The following is a 21278-nucleotide window of genomic DNA, read 5'->3' on the forward strand; positions in this document are numbered from 1 at the left end:
ACAAAGAACTCATACAATTCAATAACAACAAAAATTAAAAAATGGGCAGAAGATCTGAATAGACATTTTTCCAAAGAAGACATACAAACAAGTACATGAAAAGATGCTCAACATCACTAATCATCACAGAAAGGCACATCAAAACTACAATGAGATATCACTTCAAACTTGTTAGAATGGCTTTTATCAAAAAGACAAGAAATAACAAATATTGGCAAGGATGTGAAGCAAAGGGAACCCTTGTGCACTGTTGGTGGGAATGTAAACTGGTACAACCAGTTTAGAGTATATATACTGGTACAACCAGTATAGAGGGTCCTCAAAAAATTAAGAATAGAACTTCCCTATGATCCAGCAATTCCACTTCTGGGTATTTACCCAAAGCATATGAAAACACTAATTCAAAAAGATACATACACCCCCATGTTCACTCCAGCATTATTACAATAGCTAAGATATGGAAACAACCTAAGTGTCCTTCAGTGCATGAATGGATAAAGAAATTGTGCTATATATATATAATGGAGTATTATTCAGCCATAAAAAAGAACAAAATCAGAGAAAGACAAATACCATATGATCTCTCTTACATGTGGAATCTAAAATAAACCAAGCTCACAGATACAGAACAGAGATTGGTGGTTGCAAGAGGCTAGGAGTCGGGGTAAGAGAAATGATGAACTGCTTTGTTTTGGGGCTTTTTTGAGTTTAAATAAATTGAATACAAATTTTTAAAGTAAATAACTAAAAGGATAATAAAGCAAAATAATAACATAAAAAACCTGACAACTTAGAAAAAAATAAACAAATTCCTTAAAAGGCACAACCTATGAAAGTTCACTTAAGAAGAAAAAGATGATCTGAATAGCCCTCTATCTATTTTAAAAATTAAATTTATGGGCCTGTCGGTGGCCTAGTGGTTAAGTTTGGCACACTTCCCTTCCGCAGCCTAGGTTCGGTTCCCAGGCAGAGACCTATACCACTCGTCTGTCAGTGGCCATATTGTGGTAGCAGTTTACATACAAAATAGAGGAAGACTGGCAACAGACTTTAGCTCAGGGTGAATTTTCCTCAGCAAAAAAATAATTAAATTTATAATTAAAAACCTTCTCCCAAAGAAAACTCCAGGCCCAGACGGCTTCACTGGTGAATTCTATCAAACAAATAAGTAAGAAATAAAACCAATTATATACAAACTTCTTGAGAAAACTGAAGAAAAGAAAATACTTCTCAACTTGTCATATGAGGCCAGCATTACGCTGATACCAAAACCACACAATATTACAAGAAAAGGAAACTGCAGACCAACATCCCTCAGGAACACTGATACAAAAATTCTCAAAAAAATTTTAGCAAATTAAATCTCGTGATATAAAAAAAGGATAATATATAAAGACTAAATGGATTTAATCCAGGAATGCAAGATTATTTTAACATTTGAAACATCTGAAAATCAATGAATACATTTCAACATATTATCAAACATCTAAGCAGAAAAAGACAAAACACTTGACAAAATCCAATATCAATTCTCAAAAAAAACTGGAAGGTAATTTCTACAAGCTTACAGAAGATATCTACAATAAACTCACAACTAACATCATACTTAATGGTGAAAGGCTAAATGCTTTTCCCCTAAGGTTAGGATTAAGACATAGATGTCTGCTGTCAATACTTCTCTTGAACTTTGTGCTAGAGTTTCTAGCCAGTGCAAAAAGGCGAGAAAAAGAAATAAAAGGCATCCAAATTGGAAAGGAAGAAGTAAAAGTGTCTTTGTTTGCAGATGACATGATCATCTACATAGGAAATCCAATGGGATCTAACTTCTAGATGCAAATGCAAGAGAAACTGTTTGCAACTTTGGGTCAGGCAAAGATTTTTTTTTAGAGACAAAACCAAAAACACAATGCTCTAAAGACAAGACTGATAGATAGTGCTTTACTTTTCAGTAGAACAAATGACAGCTTTTCAGTTTTAAGAGGAAAGGTTGACATATTCCCTGTTTTTCTTTGGGTTTCCCACCATTGTTAGCTCTCAACATTCCCTCTTTGAAAGGCAATACTACCCACTTAAACCACTTCCTCTCAAACACCTTTCTCTAGCCCCCTTCCCATCCCCAAAACTCTCCTGCCTTTCTCAATTATTTTAGCACTTGTCTCCATCCCTCACCAAAATAACTGACACTTCAATATCCACATTGATGATTCCTCCACTGGCCTGACCTCATAAATCCTCAGTCTTGTTACCTATTAATCCTATTTCTCATTCCTTTCACTACCTTACTTTTCTAAAGAGTACAATTCCAGTTAAACATAGTAAATAGAACATGTGGCTACTTCTCCACTCCTTTCCCAAACCCAACTGAAATATAATATAGTTATTTAAAGCATAAATTCGCAATAACAAAGAAAACAGAAGGGGACAACCACAGATAAGACATGTAAACAGAATGTAAGATTCTGCAAAGCAGGTAAGTGGTAACGGATTAGCATATCACGAAACATTGAAACATAAATGTTCTGCAAAGGAGACATCAAAAAGAAATGGCCACTTGGGGGAGGGAGAATTGGAGGAACGTGGTCAAAAGGTACAAACTTCCAATTATAAGATAAGTAAGTACTAGGGATGTAATGTACAACATGATGACTATAGTTAATACTCCTGTATGATATATAGGAAAGTTGTTAAGAGAGTAGATCCTAAGAGTTCTCATCACAAGGAAAAATTTCTTTTTCTTTTCTTTTTATTGGATCTATGTAAGACGATGCTGTTAATTAAACATATTGTCATTTCACAATATATATAAATCAAAACATCATGCTGTACACCTTAAACTTATACAGCAATATACGTCAATCATTTCTCAATAAAACTGGAGTTAAAAAAAAAGAGAAAAGGCCAATTTATAGTCAGACAATTCCAGTAAAGCTCAGGAACTGGAGAAACCTAAATAGAGGAAGAAGAGAAGGTACAGAAACAGGAGGACTGATTCAAAGTCTACATAAGGAGCAAGCAGAACTCTAGTTCCTGTTGCTCAGCCCACACAGACATACAACTATTCTTCCCCAATGCCAAAGAAAACAAGAGAAAAAAATGAACCAGAGAACCTTTGGACTCAGAGACACCAGGCAGCTTACCAAAAACAGGATGATCAACTAAAATACGACTCTTAGAACACTCAACCTATGTTCCTTATCTATTCCCGTAACACAACAGAGTAGTCAAACAAAATATAGGACACCAGTTAAATTTCAATTTCAGATAAACAATAAACAATTTTTACCATTTGTATGTCCCAAATATTAAATGCAAATTTAACTGGTGTCCTATATTTTTATTTGCTATATCTGGCAACTCTACCTTCAGACTAGAGGACAGAGAATTCCTCTTTGGGGAAGCTGACTGGCCCAGGGAAGGAAGTAAAAGATATTAACATAAAGTGGTTCTCAACAAAATCACAGATGCTTACCTTATCACACACACCACACACACATCCTCCACAGGAACAGTGTTTTCTCTACAATATACTCAAATCCTAAGACCCACAACTGAAAGAAACACACATTTTATTAACTTTCCAAAGTAAAACAGATAAGACTTTTTTAACTTTGAATAAATACAGTGAAATGTGATATTTAAAGAAGACAATGGAAATAAATAGAGCAAAAATCCAAGAACTATTAAAGCGTGTAAAATTTCATCTTTATTGCCGTCAAAGAACAATTAACAGTGCAATTTTGGCCTTTATTTTTTTGGCTCTTATTTTTAAATTTTATATTTTTATAATCCTGGAGTTAAAAAACCATATTGTTTATCCAAAGGATTTTTAAGTGAGATAAATTCATCAATATACTAGTATTTTAGTAATGAAATGAGAGCAAAATACAGCAATGTGTTAAAATATTCCACATGATTCACTATGCTAATGAATCACAGAAGAACTCAGGGAAGGTGGGTTATAATGAAACTCTGTGTCAAAAGAAAAAATAGCAGGGCACAAGGGACCAACGAGATAGGGTAGTAAAGAAGACAAAGCCATCCCGACCGGTGTGAGGTGATACCTCATTGTAGTTTTCATTTGCATTTCCCTGTTAGCTAATGATGTTGAGCATCTTTTTATATGCCTGTTGGCCATCCGTGTATCTTCTTTGGGGAAATCTCTGTTCAGATCTTTTGCCCATTTTTTAATTGGGTTGTTGGTTTTTTTGTTGTTGAGATGTATATGTTCTTTGTATATTTTGGATATTAACCCCTTATCTGATATATGGTTTGCAAATATCTTCTCCCAATTGTTAGGTTGTCTTTTCGTTTTGTTGATGGTTTGCTTTGCTGTGCAGAAGCTTTTTAGTTTGATGCAGCCACATTTGTTCATTTTTTCTTTTGTTTCCCTTGCCCGGTCAGACATGGTACTTGAAAAAATGTTGCTAAGACTGATGTCAAAGAGAGTACTGCTTATGTTTTCTTCTAGAAGTTTCATGGTTTTGGGTCTTACATTCAAGTCTTTAATCCATTTTGAATTTATTTTGTGCAATGGTCTACTTTCATTCTTTTGCATGTGGCTGTCCAGTTTTCCCAACACCATTTATTGAAGAGACTCTCCTTTCTCCATCGTATACTCTTGGCTCCCTTGTCGAATATTAGCTGTCCATAAATGTGTGGGTTTACTTCTGGGCTCTCAGTTCTGTTCCATTGATCTGTGTGTCTGTTTTTGTGCCAGTCAGAATGGCTATAATTAACAAGACAGGAAACAACAAATGTTGGAGAGGATGTGGAGAGAAGGGAACCCTTGTTCACTGCTGGTGGGAGTGCAAACTGGTGCAACCACTACGGAAAGCAGTATGGAATATCCTCAAAAAATTAAAGATAGATTTACCATATGATCCAGTTATCCCACTGCTGGGTATTTATTCAAAGAACTTGAAAAGACAAAGGCATAAAGATACTTGCACCTCTATGTTCATTGCAGCATTATACACAAAAGCCAAGACTTGGAAGCAACCTAGGTGCCCATCAAAGGACGAATGGATAAAGAAGATGTGGTATTTATACACAATGGACTACTACTCAGCCATAAGAAATGATGAAATCCGGCCATTTGTGACAACATGGATGGACCTTGAGGGTATTTTGCTGAGTGAAATAAGTCAGAGGGAGAAAGTCAAATACCCTATGATCTCACTCATAAGTAGAAGATAGAAAAACAACAACAAACCAACACATAGCATTGGAGATTGGATTGGTGGTTACCATAGCGGGAGGAGGGAGGGCAAAAGGGGTGATTAGGCTCACATGTGAGGGGACGGACTATAATTAGTTTTCGCATGGTGAACACGATGTAATCCACACAGAATTAGAAATATATTATGATGTACATCCAAAAATTAATTAATTAATTAAAAATAAATAAATTTTATAAAAAAGAAAACAAAGTTTGTAAGAATTGCTCTCAAACCAAACTAATCCTTAGAATAACCCAAACATCTATTTAAAAAAAGATTTCAAAGTTTGAAAATTTCAGACCTACTGACTCAGACATCAGGAGGTATGGCCCAAAATTTGTAATTTTTGAAACTTTCCCCATGAGATTTTGTAATCAGTATGATTTTGCAACCATGACCATAAAATGCCAACTTGGGAATGTTCATTCAGTGGTATGATCTATTTGCTTTAAGCACAATTATGTTGCTATATACAATAAACGATAAAATTATTCTTCTTACCTTAGATACATTGCTGACATAATTCATTTGGATAGTACTTTCCTTATCAACTTGATTACAAAGGTTCTGTAAAGTAGATGCATATTCTTTATCACTTTTTATTCTCAGGGCCATAAATTTCTTCACTGTTTCCAGTAACCGTAATTCCCAGTCTTGCAGTTTTAACACAGCTTCATGTGAATTCTTCAGGTCACTCCCAAACCCCATTTTGTAAGGCACTCTCTTATCCTCCACACTGCACAAGTGAGCCTTCTAATCAGCACATATCTGTATGAAAACAGAAGAAAAAAATCTTAAAACAAAAGAAAATTAGTCTTCAAAGCAAAGTTACGGTCCACTCTTTTTAGAATTAAAAAAATCACTACAATTGAATGTTTTCACTCAAAGATCAGGAACAAAATGAGGATGTCCACTTTCACCACTTCTATTCAACACTATACTGGAGGTTCTAGCCAGTATAATTATTTTATAAATAAATAAAACAATTTCCACTGAAAGTGGAAAGGAAAAAGTAAAACTATCTTTATTTGCAGATGATATGACACTGTATATAGAAAATCCTAAGGAATGCAACAAAAAAAAAAGTATTAGAACTAATATATGAGCTCAGTAAGACTACAGAGTACAAGATCAATATACAAAAATAAACTGCATTTCTATACACTAGCAATGATCAATCCAAAAATGAAACTAAAAAATCAATTCTATTTATAAGAACATCAAAAAGAATTAAATATTAAGGAGTAAATTTAACAAAAGAAATGCAAAACTTATACTCTTAAAACTACAAAACATTGTTGAAAGAAATGAAAAAAGTACTAAATAAATGGAAAGACTCATGTTAACGGCTCCAAAAGACTTAATATTGTTAAAAAAGCAATACTCTCCAATTTGATCCTACAGATTTAACTCAATCCATATCAACAACTAAGCTAGCTTTTTTTTTTTAAGAAATTGACAAGTTAATCCTAAAATTCATATAGAAATGTAAAGGAGGGGCCAGCCCAGTGGCATAGCAGTTATGTTCACACACTCTGCTTTGGTGGCTCAGGGTTCACAGATCCAGATCCCTGGCGTGGACCAACACACCGCTCATCAAGCCATGATGTGGCAGCATCCCACACACAAAATAAAAGAAGACTGGTAGAGATGTTAACTCAGAGACAATCTTCCTCATGCTAAAGGAGGGAGATTGGCAATGGATGTTAGGCTCAGGGCCAATCTTCCTCACCAAAAAAAGAAAGAAAGGAAAAATGCAAGGCAGGCAAAACAACCAAAAACAAATCTTGAAAAAGAAGAATAAAGTTGGAAGACACACATTTCCTGATTTCAAAACTTACTGAAAACCTACAGCAATCAGGGCAATGTGGTACTGGCATATAGATAGACATCGAGATGAGTATAACAGAATAGAGGGTCAAGATATAAATCCTCACAATTATAGTAAAACGATTTTCTACAAAGGTGCCAAGTCTATTCAACAAGGAAAAAAGTCTTCTCAACTAATAGTGTTGGGACAACTGGATTTCCACATGCAAAAGAATAAAGCAGGATGCCTTACACAGACTATACACAAAAAATTAACTCTAAGGGAAAAACAAATCTAAATATCAAAGTTAAAACTATAAAACTCTCAGAAGAAAACATAGTAGTAAATCTTCGTGACCTTGGCTCAGGTAATGATTTCTTAGATACGACACCAAAAGCACAAGCAACAAAATAAAAATACGTAAATTGAATTTCATCAAAATTAAAAACTTTTGTATTTCAAAGGCCACCGTCAAGAAAGTGAAAAGACCACAGAGTGGGAGAAATTATTTTCAAATCAAATATCTGATAAAGGACTTCTATCTGGAATATATAAAGAATTCTTACAATTCAGTAATAAAATGACAAATAAACCAATTAAAAATAGGCAAAGGATCTGAATAGATATTTCTCCAAATAAGATTTACAAATGTCTGACAAGCACACAAAAAGACGTTCAATAGCATTAGCCATTAGGAAAACATCAATCAAAACCACAATGAGATACCACTTCACACCACTAGAACGTCTACAATCAAAAAGACAGATAATAGCAAGTGCTGGAGACTGTGAAGAAATTAGAACCCTCATATACTGCTGGTAGAAATGCAAAACAGGCAGTTACTCAAAAGTTAAACATAGAGTTATCATATGATCCAGAAATTCCACTCCAAAGTATATACCCAAGAAAAATGAAAACATATGCTGTACAAAAACCTATACATGAATATTCAAGCAGAATTATTCATAACAGTCACAAAGGGGAAACAACTCAAATGTCCATCAACTCATGAATGGATAAATAAAACGTAATATATCCATACAGTGAAATATTATTTGGCAATGAAAAGGAATGAAGTATTGATATAAGCTACAACATGAATGAACCTTGTAAATATTTATGCTAAGTGAAAGAAGCCAGACACAAAAGACTGACATATTGTGTGATTTGTTCATATGAAATACCCAAAAGTCATAGAGACAGATAGTAGATTAGTAGTTGCCTAGGGCTGGCAAATTTGGGAAGAAATGAGGAATGACTGCTAACAGGTACTGGATTTCAGTTTGGGGGATGACAATATTCTAAAATTGGGGTGATGGTTGCTCAACTCTGTGAACAGAATAAAAATCATTGAACTGTACAGTTTAAATGGGCAAATTCTTCAGCACGTGAGTTATATCTCAATAAAGTTGCTTAAAAAAATCAGTACAGCATAACTCAATGATCATCTAAAGGTCAGTTATCAGAAACTTCTCCAAAATATCCTGCTTGTTTGCTATAAATCCCAAAAACTGTGATAGAATTTATTTTGCTCTCTAGTCTCATAGAATTTCAGGCAGTGAATCTTTCGGGGCCAGATAAAAGAAATGAAGAAACACACCTTTTATTTTTAGTTCTGGCTCATCCATAACAGAAGTCAATTTCTTGTTAATTCAGCTGAGATCCTCTAAGATACACATAAAAATGAGCAGAGGTTTATCTTTGTTTTTTTTTTAAAGATTGACACCTGAGCTAACAACTATTGCCAATCTTTCTTTTTTTGTTGTTTTCTGCCTTTTTTCTCCTCAAAACCCCCCAGTACATAGTTGTATATTTTTCATTGTGAGTCCTTCTAGTTGTGGCATGTGGGAGGCGACCTCACCGTGGCCTGATGAGCGGTGCCATGTCCATGCCCAGGATCCGAACCCAGAGAAACCCTGGGCCACCAAAGCCGAGCCTGCGAACTTAACCACTCGGCCACGAGCTGGCACAAAGGTTTACCTTTCTAATGTCAGTGATATTATCTAAAGAGAGGGTAAAAATGTGGGTTCTCCAAATAAAGTACAAATTAAAAATTTTCCCCAAGTGAAAACTGTCCAGTTTAATGATCTATCAAATAAGCAAAGGGCGGAAAAGGTTATGGAAAACTGCACTTCATCAAAGTGTCCAAAGTATCAAATGGACATTAACATAACTAAGTCACAATAAAGTAACTGACTTATTCACATTAATATCCAGTAGGATAATTCCAGTTTTTTCACTCTGTATGCAGTAGCTTTAAAAAATTTACTTTAATATGCTATAATTTATGGAGCATATAAATTTATGATGAACCTTTTCTTTTATTTTACTGGAGCTCAAGAAAGTGAAGATACACTCTATCTCATTCCATGTTTTCAATGGAAGAATAAGAAACATTTTTTGAGGCTAAAGAAAAGTGGACCATTTTACTTTTTTTCTTTTTAACTATATTTGAGATTGTGGTTCATTTTATTTTTTAAACTTTGGATAAATATCATTTCTGCTTATAAATGCATCAAGCTCTGGTCTAAACTTTGACAATATTTTTTAATTCCATTATCAGGAATTTCAAAAGGATTATGAAGAGCACAGAAGGATAAAAAGGAAAACAGAATCTGGCAGCTATTTGAGAAACAATCCAGCCCACTCTAAGTGTTTATTTATATAGACCAACATGCTAGGTCAGAGTGAATATAAAATAATTTAATACACGGTACCAACTCCTTAAGGGATGACAAATAATAAAAATTTTAAAAACAAGTCTATAATAAATTAATACTATGTCTACTTGTTAAATTGGTAGAGATTATAACACCTTAGGAATTAAGGGAATGACATCATCCTACAGATAATTTTCCCATAGATGTCAAATGACATATATAAAACTATTCATTTCAGTAGTGTTTGAAATAACAACAAAAAAAATCTGGAAATATCAATCAAAAGGAACTGACTAGGTAAATTACAATCAAGGCTGCTGTATTTGATTGTAATTGAATAATTCTAGAGAGTGCCATTCAAATCATAGTCTATGTGAATTTGCTCCGTGTCCAACCTTCACAAGTAAATGTGGTAGACCAGATCCTGGTATATTCATTTAGCAGAATATCATTTGGGCCTAATAAAAATGAGAAAACGTTTTGTGTATTGATCTGGAACCATCATTAAGAACCATTAATTTAAAAACAGTAAGATACAGGAGCCGGCCCTGTGGCCGAGTAGTTTAAGTTCACACGCTCTGCCATGGTGGCCCTGGGTTTTGCCAGGTTCGAATCCTGGGCACAGACATGGCACCACTCATCAAGCCATGCTGAGGAAGCATCCCACATGCCACAACTAGAAGGACCCACAACTGAGAATATATAACTATGTACCGGGAGACTTTGAGGAGAAAAGGAAAAAAATAAAATCTTAAAAAAAAAAAGTAAGATATAGAACTTGGTATGCTTACATTGTATAAAAAGGAGGAAGAATAATAGAAATTAATTTTGCTTATAAGTACATAAAGTATTTTTAGAACACATAGTGGCTGGAGCACAGCTGTAAGAGGGAGACTTTTTATTGTATATCCTTTTGTACGTTTCAATTTTGTTCTAAGTGAATGTATTGATATCATCTATTCAAAAAATTAATTTATAAAGTGAATTTTGAAGAGAAAAAAAAAATTAATGAAAGCTGGACTAGTTCAGAAAAGTTTCCTAGAAATGGCAAGATATGAGCTAAGGCTGGAATAACGACTATGATTTAGATTACAAAAAATCAAAAGGGAAATGTATTTCAGGAAGTAGCAGCAGTATGAAGCAAAAAAAGTGAATATAATGTGAAGTAAAGAAAGAAATGGCTCCAAAATCAGGCTCTATATGGCAAGTAGCAGAAGATGACATGTCAATTTATTTCCTGCTATTCCACTGTTCAGGAAACTAATAAGGCTCAAACTCCTTTAATTAATTGATTTTTAAGGCAAAATAACAAGGTTATGAACATGATTTTTTTTTTTCCTGAGGAAGATTAGCCCTGAGCTAACTATCTGTTACCAATCCTACCCTTTTTGTGCTTGAGGAAGATTAGCCCTGAGCTAACATCTGTGCCAATCTTCCTCCACATTATATGTGGGATGCCACCACAGCATGGCTGATGAGTGGTGTAGGTCTGTGCCCAGCATTCCAATGCACAAACCTGGGCCACCGAAGCAGAATGTGCTGAACTTAACCACTATGCTACAGGGCCAGCTCCCCTGAATGTGATTTTGAAAATGATTAATTTGCTGGTGCTAGTTACACAAGTTTGTTCAGTCTGTAAATTTCATCAAGCTGAGCATCTATGATTTGTGCACTCTTCTATATGCATGTTATAATTCAATAAAAAGAGAGAGAGATCTTCATCTGGAAACTAGGTATAGAATAGCTTGAAGAGAGATAAAACATAAAATGCAACACAAGAAGGCAAATTAATAAGTCATTATAGCAATATAGCTTGAGAAAGAAGGATCCATAATTGACAATGTTATTGAGAATTAAGATGAAAGAGCCCCAGCCTGGTGAACGGATTTAGGGAAAAAAAGAGAGACAGACAATCCAATGACAACTTGGAGCTTTTACCAAAAAAGAATGATGACAATATCAATAGAAATAGAAGAATGAGAATATGGAGCTACTTTAAAGAAAATACATCCATTTTAGTGAGAAATAAATGCTTAGGTAAAATATTAAGGCTAAAGATCCAAACTTGAAAATTAACTGCTTAAAGATGATAGATGAAACCAACAGACTGAATGCTGACAGAAAGCAGAGAGTCAAGGACAAAACCCATGAGAATCTGTCAATCGAGGAATGGGAGGAAGAGAGGCCAAAGGATCAAGATTAAGCAAGCAAAAGAATAAAAGAGGTTTGGCAGAGTTGCAGATGCCAGCATGAAAACGAAGATATTAGCAATGTCAGATGTGACAACTGCCTATGTGAAAACTACAAAAAAGTCATTATTGGAATCTTTGGCTAAAGTCAGTACAGTGAAGCAGTACCTCAGAAGCTCCTACCACCAATAACTAATGAAAAGAACAAAAAATAGTTTTTAAGAAAAACCAAAAATTTAAACATAGGAGCAAATAAAGAAGTACAATTTTATGTCACAAGTTTCACAACATGCTTTCAAAGGAAACAAAGAGAAAATTCTGGTGCTCTAGGCAGCACGGCAATGTGCTCAACAGTATCCCAACTTCCAGAAGATGTTCTGAGGAAGAAGAGTTAACAAAATCCTGAGAATTTACACTGGATACTCTAATACGAATAGAAGCAGGCAGAGAGTAAGGAGGCCAACCTAGGGAAAGTCAAGTAAGTATCTAAAGAGAGAAGTCCCTCTGTGCCAGGACAGGGCCTTGGAAAATGCAGGGAAGGCAGCCTTGGCTGGCCATTTTCCAGGGCTCTATGAAGAACTGGTGGATGAAATTAAACACAGGAATACATGATGTTTAATGGAATCTCATAAGAATGAGTAAATCTCAGGGCCCCCAAGAAGACCAAACTCAGCCCCAGCCAATATCTCCCCAACCCTTTACCTCTATGCTTATATGACAAAGAAACCAAAATTAAAAGTAAAACCCAGATTTTGCTCCAGACAAGAATGTCACAGACCATTCGTCCCATCTCTTTGCCACAAAACACAACTATAAACACTGGATATAGCACAAGAGACAACCAAAGAAGACTGTGAACGGTGGGAAGAAGACAAACTTCTTTGGTCCTACGGCTAGAAGAACAGCACAGAGGCAGGGTGTCTTGTGTTCCCCTCACCCAACAGAAGAAAGTGATCCAGACCCAACTTTTCCCAACCTCCAATCTAGTGAAAAAAAAAAGGCAGCCAAGTAGGCTAACTCCTCTCAGAATGGAACAGGAATCCCTCTGACATCAGGCAAGCCAGACACCACCAGCAAAGGAGGTTGATTATGAGCCTCACCAAAAACAAACAGCCAGGGTGATCACTCTCCTTCCTTGCTAGGCCTGAGAGTCCTGTTTTCTGCAAAGAGAAACTGAACCAGACAGGAAGCACCAGTAAGAGAGACCCAGCTACAGCAAGCAGCCCAGTCAGGAAGCCTTCTTGTCCCTCTAAGTCCGAGGATCCCCCTCCCCACCCAGAGACAACAGAACAGTCAAGCAGAACAGGCAAAAAGGACTAAGCTTTAGCAAGAGGTCTAGTAGAGGAGGCAACTTGTTCTCCATGGGTGCAAGACTCTCCTGTCCTGCCCAGAGACATCAGGGCAGCCAGGGGGCACAGTAAGGAAATCCTAGGTCACCACTTCCCTACCAATAGACATCTAGCAGCTCAGCCTAAGAAAACATCTTCTGCTCCCTGAAACAGCACTAGCAAGAACCAGTGGGAACCCTAGTAATACCAGACAAAGAAAGCAAAACAAAATAACAGCACAAAAACTCTGAAAATTAAACTGTCATTGAAACCACAGCCCACAAAAATAGGCTGAGGTCTGCATGATAAACCTAAATAGAGTGACTGCCTATGAAAATAAAAGACTGAAATAGGCCCCAGAGGGTCCTAACATAATAGACAAAATATCTAGGATTCAATGGAAAATCACCCGTCATACCAAGAACCAAGAAAAAGCACAACTTGGATGAGAAAAGTCAATTGACCAATCTCAACACCTAGATGAATCAGATGTCGGAATTATCTGAAAAGGATTTTAAATCAGCCATCGTAAAAAAGTTTCAACAATCAATTATAAATTTGCTTAAAACAAATGTAAAAATAGAAAATCTAAGCAAAGAAACAGAAGTTATAAAAATAACCAGATGGAAATTATAGAACTAAAAGATGCAATAACTGGGGCCGGAGCATTGGCACAGTGGTTAAGTTCACCCATTCTGCTTCGGCAGCCGGGGGTCTGCCAGTTCGGATCCCGGGTGCAGACATGGCACCACCTATCAAGCCATACTGTGGCAGGTGTCCCATATGTATAGTAGAGGAAGATGGACACAGATGTTAGCTCAGGGCCAGTCTTCCAGGGCAAAAAAGAGGAGGATTGGCAGCAGATATTAGCTCACAGCTAATCCTCCTCAAAAAAAAAAATGCAATAACAGGAATAAAATACTCACTAGATGAGTTCAACAGTAGACTGGAGATGACAGGGGATACAATTAGTGAATGTAAGGACAGAGCAATAAATAGAATTCACCCAATTCAAACAACAGAGAGAAAATAGGCTGCAAAACAATGGACAAAGTGACCTGTGGGACAATGACAAAAGATCCAATATTTGTATCATCTGAGTTCCAGGAGAGGAGAAAGAGAGAAAGGCGGAAAGAAGTATCCAAAGAAATATGTCCGTCTTGGTGAATAAGATACCATATAGCTACGGAAATCAAGACAGTGTGGTATTGGTAGAGGGCAGACAATCAATGGAATAGAACAGAGAACCCAGAAATGGACCCACTCAAATATCCTCAATGCTTTTTGACAGAAGTCCAAAAGCAATTCAATGGAGAAAAATAGCCTTTTTAACAAATGGTATTAGAGCAATAGGATATCTCTCGGCCAAAAAAAAAAAAAAAGGACCTTAACCTAACACCTTACACAAAAACTAACTCAAAAGGATCATGGACTCAAATGTAAACATAAAACTGCAAAACTTCTAGGAAAAAAAAAAATAGGAAGAAATCTTCAGGATCTAAAGCTAGGTAGAGTTCTTAGACTTGATACAAAAACACAATCCATAAAAGGAATAAATGACAAATTGGGCCTCACCATAAGTAAAAGCTTTTGCCCTGCGAAAGCCCATGTGAAGAGGATAAAAAGACAAGCTACAGACTAGGAGAAAATATTTGCAAACCACATATCAGACAGAGGACTAGCATCTAGAATATATAAAGATCTCTCAAAATTCAACAGTTAAAAATAACAATCCATTAGAAAATGGGTAAAAGACAGGAACAGACATTTCATGGGAGAGGATATAAAAATGGCAAGTAAGCACATGAAAAGATATTCAACATCACTAGCCATCAGGGAAATGCTATTAAAACCACAATAAGATATCACTACACACCTATCAGAAAGACTAAAATAAAATATAAGGACAAGACCAAATGCTTGTGAGGATGTAGAAAAACTGAATCACTCATTTGTTGCTGGTCAGAAGACAAAATGATAGAGTCATTCTGGTTTGTTATAAAACTAAACATTCAACTACCATATGACTCAGCAGTTGTACTCTTAGACATTTATACCAGAAAAATGAAAACACAGTTTACACAAATACCTGTATACAAATGCTATAGTAGCTTAATTTATAACAGCCAAAAAAGCAGAATCAGCCCAAATATCCTTCAACAGGTGAATATATACCATAGAATGCTACCCACAGTAAAAAGGAACAAACTTTCGATATAGGCAACAACTTGGATGAATATCCAGGAAATCCTGCTGAATGACAAAAGCCGATCCCAACATTACATACTATCTGATTCCATTTACATAACATGCTTGAAATGACCAAATTCTGGAAAAAGGACAGATTAGTCGTTGCCAGGGTTTAGGGCCTGCAGAATGGAGGAGGGAGGTGAGTGTGGTTATAAAAGGGGAACACAAGGGATTCTAGTAGTGTTGGAACTGTTTAGTACCTTGATGGTAGTGGTCGATACATGAACCTAGACAGGTAATAAAATTTTATAGAACTTAATATTTGCACAACAATGAGTACAAGTAAAACTGGAGAAATATGAATAAGATTAGTGGATTATGTCAATGGTAATATCCTGTTTATCATATTTACCATAGTTTTGCAAAATGTTACCATTCAGGACAACTGGACAAAATGTACAAGGGATCTCTCTGTATTATTTCATACAACTGCATGTTAATCTACAATTACCTCAATAGAAATTTCAACTAAAAAAAAGTAATGCCCAAACCTCAAACTATAGCTAAGAGAAAGAACAATAACGTACAGAGGGTGTCACAAATTTAGCTTCATTCCTCCAGAAGTAATTGACAGAGCTGTTATCCATAAGGAAGACGAAAAGAAATTGCAAGGAAATTATACAGTCACGTTGTAGCCTAAAATTACAGAGAGAGGAAGAGACAGAGATGGGGAGGACAGTGATTTATATTAAAGACTGATTTGTAATGTAAGTTCCAATCAGGCAGGGAGTTACTCTGTTCTCTTCCCCCAATCTATCTCCAGTGCTTAAAACAGTGCCCTGCATACAGGCGACAAGAAAGAGCTGCTAAATGAATTAACCGGTTGAAGCTACACAGCATTGTGTATGCACTTTCTCATGTGGCCCACAGGCCCCTTCTTCATTCTTTAGGATACTTGGTAATACTAGGTATTAATTTTACAACTCTAACCTACAGGTTAAAATTCAAACTCCTGGGCTGACCCAGTGGCATAGTGGTTGAGTTCACGCTCTCCACTTCGGTAGCCCGGGGTTCACAGGTTCGGATCCCAGGCACAGACCCAGCAGCGCTCTTCAAGCCATGCTGAGGCAGCATCCCATACAAAATAGAGGAGGACTGGCACAGATGTTAGCTCAACGACAGTCTTCCTCAAGCAAAAAGAGGAGGATTGGCAATGGATGTTAGCTCAGGGCCAATCTTCCTCACAAGAAAAAAATTCAAACTCCTTTGCCTGGTAATCAAAGCTGGGCCCAAACAACTTTCCACTCTCAACAACAGCACCACAACTTACTAGTTATGGTTCCTTAATTGTCTCATGATCATACACCTGTCCCTTTGCAGATGTTGTTCCTTCGGTCTAAATGTTTTTCCTCCCTTGTCTGCCTGGAGAATTATCAACACTAAACTTTAAAGTTGTATTCTCTGTGCAGGTTTCTCTGACGATCCCCACAACAAAACCACCCAGGCCAACTTACGTGCTCCCTTTTCTCAGATCTCAGGGATCATGTATGTATCTGTGATGAACATAACACTTCTCATAGTATATTTTAACTATTTGTTCAGTTCTATTTCTCCCATTAAACTATAAACAACATGGAAATAAGAATATCACAGATTTTTCATCTTTATATTACTAGGGCTTAGGTTACTACCCAGAATACAGTAGATATTCTATTTACTATAAACAATTATAAGAGTGAATCCATTTTTTAAAAGATCTGTAAATAAGATTTTAAAATAAAAAGATCTATAATTTAGTGGAAAGTATAAATCAGAGTATTATACAAAAAGAAGAAACAGAGTATTATACAAAAGTACATGCATATTATTAGCAAAGATGTCTATCCCTAAATAGCATCTTTTTAAAATAAAACTAGTAAAAATCCTAAGAAACTATTGACTATTTAGATTTATTTAAATCTATCTTATTTAATGGTATTCAGTTTGGTATTTAGGATCAAGTGAATTATGCTGAGTTTTCAACTCACTATAAATAGTGATTAAAGACTTTAAAAGAAACATTAAAAATTTCTATACTTTCAAATATTAGAAGTTCAATTTGCATAAAATAGATCTATAAATACATACTTCAATGGAAGTTATCAAATAGCAAAATATAAAACAGGTAACGAGTTTCCTTGGTGGAATAACAGAATTCCCATGGTATTTTTTGTAAGTTAAGGATATATGCAAGTATTTGCTCTAAAATGTCTCCTGTTTTTGAGCTTTTGGCTCCATAACTGACAACTTTCACATTCTCCAAGTACACAGATGAAAATACTGTTTTTATATAGCATAAAGAAAGTTTAATCTGTATTGAGTATTCTCTTTCAAGTAAGGACAACTTGTTTTAACACAGATAATGTCCTATGGTCAAAAATATTTCATTTCCCTTATTTTAACATTGACAACAAGATTCAAACATAACACTGAAGGTATGCTAAAGTAGAAAAATCAGCAAAGAACTAAATAAAAACTGTGTAATAGGGGCCAGCCCCATGGCCGAGTGGTTAAGTTCATGCGCTCTGCTTCGGCAGCCCAGGGTTTCGCTGATTCAGATCCTGGGTGCGGACATGGCACCACTCATCAAGCCATGCTGAGGTGGTGTCCCACATAGTACGACCCGAAGGACCTACAACTAGAATATCCAACTATGTTCTTGGGGGCTTTGGAAAGAGGAAGAAGAAGAAGAAGAAGAAGAAGATTGACAACAGATGTTAGCTCAGGTGCCAATCTTGAAAGAAATCAAAACTGTGTAATAGAAAAAGGAAACTTTTCATTCTTCCCCCAACAGATATTCTCATGAGCTAGCAAGAAATTCAATAGAGTTTGAATTTACAATCTGTGATTAATAAAATCTATCAAAATCAGTTTATGGTTCAAATTACTTTATCAGAATATGTTTATTCTTTGATAAAGACTATAAAATCATTAACCAAAGTACAAAAATAATTATCTAACAGTATTTCTTACCTTTTATATGCATCAATACTGAGAGAAGTCAGAAACAGTGGCTGTTTGAATAAAATATTAAGCTGCCTGCAGCAAGACAGAAACAAAGTCACAAAAGCCACTGAGTGTGCAAGAAATAACCACAGTTACAAACCAAAAAAGTGATCTCATGTGAAACAAAGTGAGGTGCTTTTCAGAAGCAAACAGGCAGGAACTAACAATCACCAAAATTTAACTTGAAGACATTGTTCATCACCAGTTTATGTATGCTGACCTTGGCCACCTTACAGACAGAATATTAAAATTGCTCCTATGCTTTCTTTATGCGAAAGCGTGGCTTCTACCTTAATTTAAAATAAAAGAGAAATTCAACTGAAACAGCACTGGACTAGCCAGGCTATTGGAACAGCATTAATGGATGATGATGTTCCACGGAGAGAGAACACTTAATAAAAACCGTGCAAGTCTATAAACAAATGAACAACATGTGTGCCTTTAAATTAACTATTTTTTTAATTTTAAAAATGTCTTTGAAGTACTGACATTTAAAATTATACAGGGAGAGCAGAATTATTAACAGAAAGTTTTTCTGTGTTTTGTTATTAATATAAATCAACAGGTATTTATTGCGTAACCATGAGAAAGATACTGTTAGGGATACAAAGATAAATAAAATCTGGATTACTGAATTCAAACAATTTACAGTGTAATAAGAATAAATACACAAGATCACAGGTAACGATGAAACAATTCATTCAAAATTCATTCAGCAACATGTATTAAGCACTTGTTTGCCAGGCATATTTCTCAGTGCCAGGAATACCAAGACACGTAAGACTATAGTACCTACTCTCAAGAAGTTCACACCCTACTAGTGGTGACAAAAATGGAAACAAACGCCATATAATTCAACAGGTTCACAAATACAAACTGTTATAAGCTCAGTGGGGATAAAGAGGAAGGATGCACAACATTTCTAGAATCCATCAGGGAAGGCTTCACAGGATATAAAAGCCTGAGGTACAAAATGCTGCAAAAACACAGAGAAAGGAAAGAACACAGCAGAGGAGGGGACTTAAGGTTTTATTAGAAAGAGAATCTCATTTTGCCATATATACATGTACCAAATCATCACCTTAAACTTACACAGCATTATATGTCAATCATATCTCATTAAAGAGGTGAAAAAATATTTTTTAATTAAAAAAAGATAACAGGGGCTGGCATGGTGGTGTAGTGGTTGAGTTCGCGTGCTCTGCTTCGGTGGACCGGGGTTCAAGGGTTCAGATCTTGAGTGCAGAACTACATACCACTCATCAAGCCATGCTGCAACAGTGTCCTACATACAAAATAGACGAAGACTGGCAGAGGTGTTAGCTGAGCGACAATATTCCTCAAGCGAAAAAAGGAAGATTGGCAACAGACATTAGCTCAGGGCCAATCTCCCTCATCAAAAAAAAAGAGAGAGAGAGAGAACAGAGCCAGCCCTAATGGCCTAGTGGTTAAAGTTCAGCGCACTCCACTTCAGCAGCCTAGGTTCGGTTCCCAGGCACAGAACCACACCACTTGTATGTCAGTAGCCATGCTGTGGTGGCAGCTCACATAGAAGAACTAGAAGGACTTACAACTAGAATATATGACTATGTATTAGGATTTGGGGAGTGGGAAAAAAAAGAGAGAGGAAGATTGGCAACAGATGTTAGCTGAAGGTGAATCTTTCCGGGGTGGGGGGGGAGAAAACATTGTTGATAAGACCTGAGAGATATTTATGAAAGGAGTATACATATGTACGTGTGTGTGTCTGTCTGCAAAGGTGTTTGTAGGAGGTGGCTTTGGAAGCAGACAGCCCCGGGTTGAAATCCTAACTCTACAATTTAATAGCTATGTAACAGAACCTTTTAATTCACCTCCTGGAAGCTCAATTTTCTTTAAAATGAGGATAATAATACCGACTTTGCAGAGTTGTTGTGAAATGTAAACGAGCTAAAGTATTTAATGTGTCTGGCTTTAGATAGACTTAAAAAGTGGTCATTACTGGAGTGATGTCAGCAGCATGGTGGAGTGAACTGTTCCCTTTGTCTCTCCCTTCTAAGTTACAACTAAATGGACATTTATTAACCAACAGAGGATTCCCTACAAACCACAAAGGACGCCTGAGAGATCCACACAGCCACAGTTGTGAAGTTGGGTAGACTGGATCCCCAGATGGCAGTGGAAGTGGGTGAGCAGACCCCTTCCTCTCCCCAGCAGCAGCGATCCAGGTTGTGGGTCCTCATGCAGTGGCCAGCACAACTGTAATGGAGGGCAGGAGTAGACCAGCCAGAGAGAAAACACTTTCAGAGTAGTAGCCCAGCCTGAGGGAGCACCAACAATGCCTCAGTGGCCCTGCCCATGGGAACACTCCCCAATAGGCAGCTGCTCAGCCCCCTCAACAGAGCCCTGCCCACAAAGTGCAGAGGCTCAGCAGAGCTGCCCGTGACCACAGAGCTGGCCTGCACATGAAAGAAAGCAACCATCCCTTCCCACCTAGTGCAGCAGCTAGGCCAGTCCCCTGCCAAGCACAGTGGTCCTGGCTGCATGAGAACAACCTGCCAGTGGAGCACAGAGGCCCTGCCTGCAAGTACATGTGTGACCCACCGAGCAGCAGAGGCCAGGCCACACAAACGCAGAGCAACCCTATGCTATGGCTTCCAGCAGACAGGGTGAGATCAAAAAACACAGCTCCTGCCCCCTCCCAGCAGTGGCAGGTAGAATCTGCAACCTGATATTGCCATAAATGCACCAGCAAAGGATCAATTCATTAAACACCACGAGGAGCTAAAGTAACACTTCAGAGCACAAGGAAAATGACAAGTCTGCAGAAACCAATTCTGAAATCACAGAAATTTACA

General features: G+C 36.7%; 1 protein-coding gene across 2 annotated transcripts in view; it reads right to left on the minus strand.

Annotated features, from left to right (window-relative positions):
- Nucleotides 1-21278, minus strand: part of FER (FER tyrosine kinase) — a 442177-nt gene that overhangs the window by 396952 nt on the left and 23947 nt on the right. For both annotated transcript variants that reach the window (XM_046666723.1, XM_046666724.1), the window contains one exon: nt 5721-5987. In XM_046666723.1, coding sequence (XP_046522679.1) covers nt 5721-5927 — 207 coding nt within the window. In that variant the 5' untranslated portion in view covers nt 5928-5987. The remainder of the gene's footprint in view (nt 1-5720; nt 5988-21278) is intronic.

Source organism: Equus quagga, chromosome 7 (genome assembly GCF_021613505.1).
Source record: "Equus quagga isolate Etosha38 chromosome 7, UCLA_HA_Equagga_1.0, whole genome shotgun sequence".
Taxonomy (NCBI): Eukaryota; Metazoa; Chordata; class Mammalia; order Perissodactyla; family Equidae; genus Equus; species Equus quagga.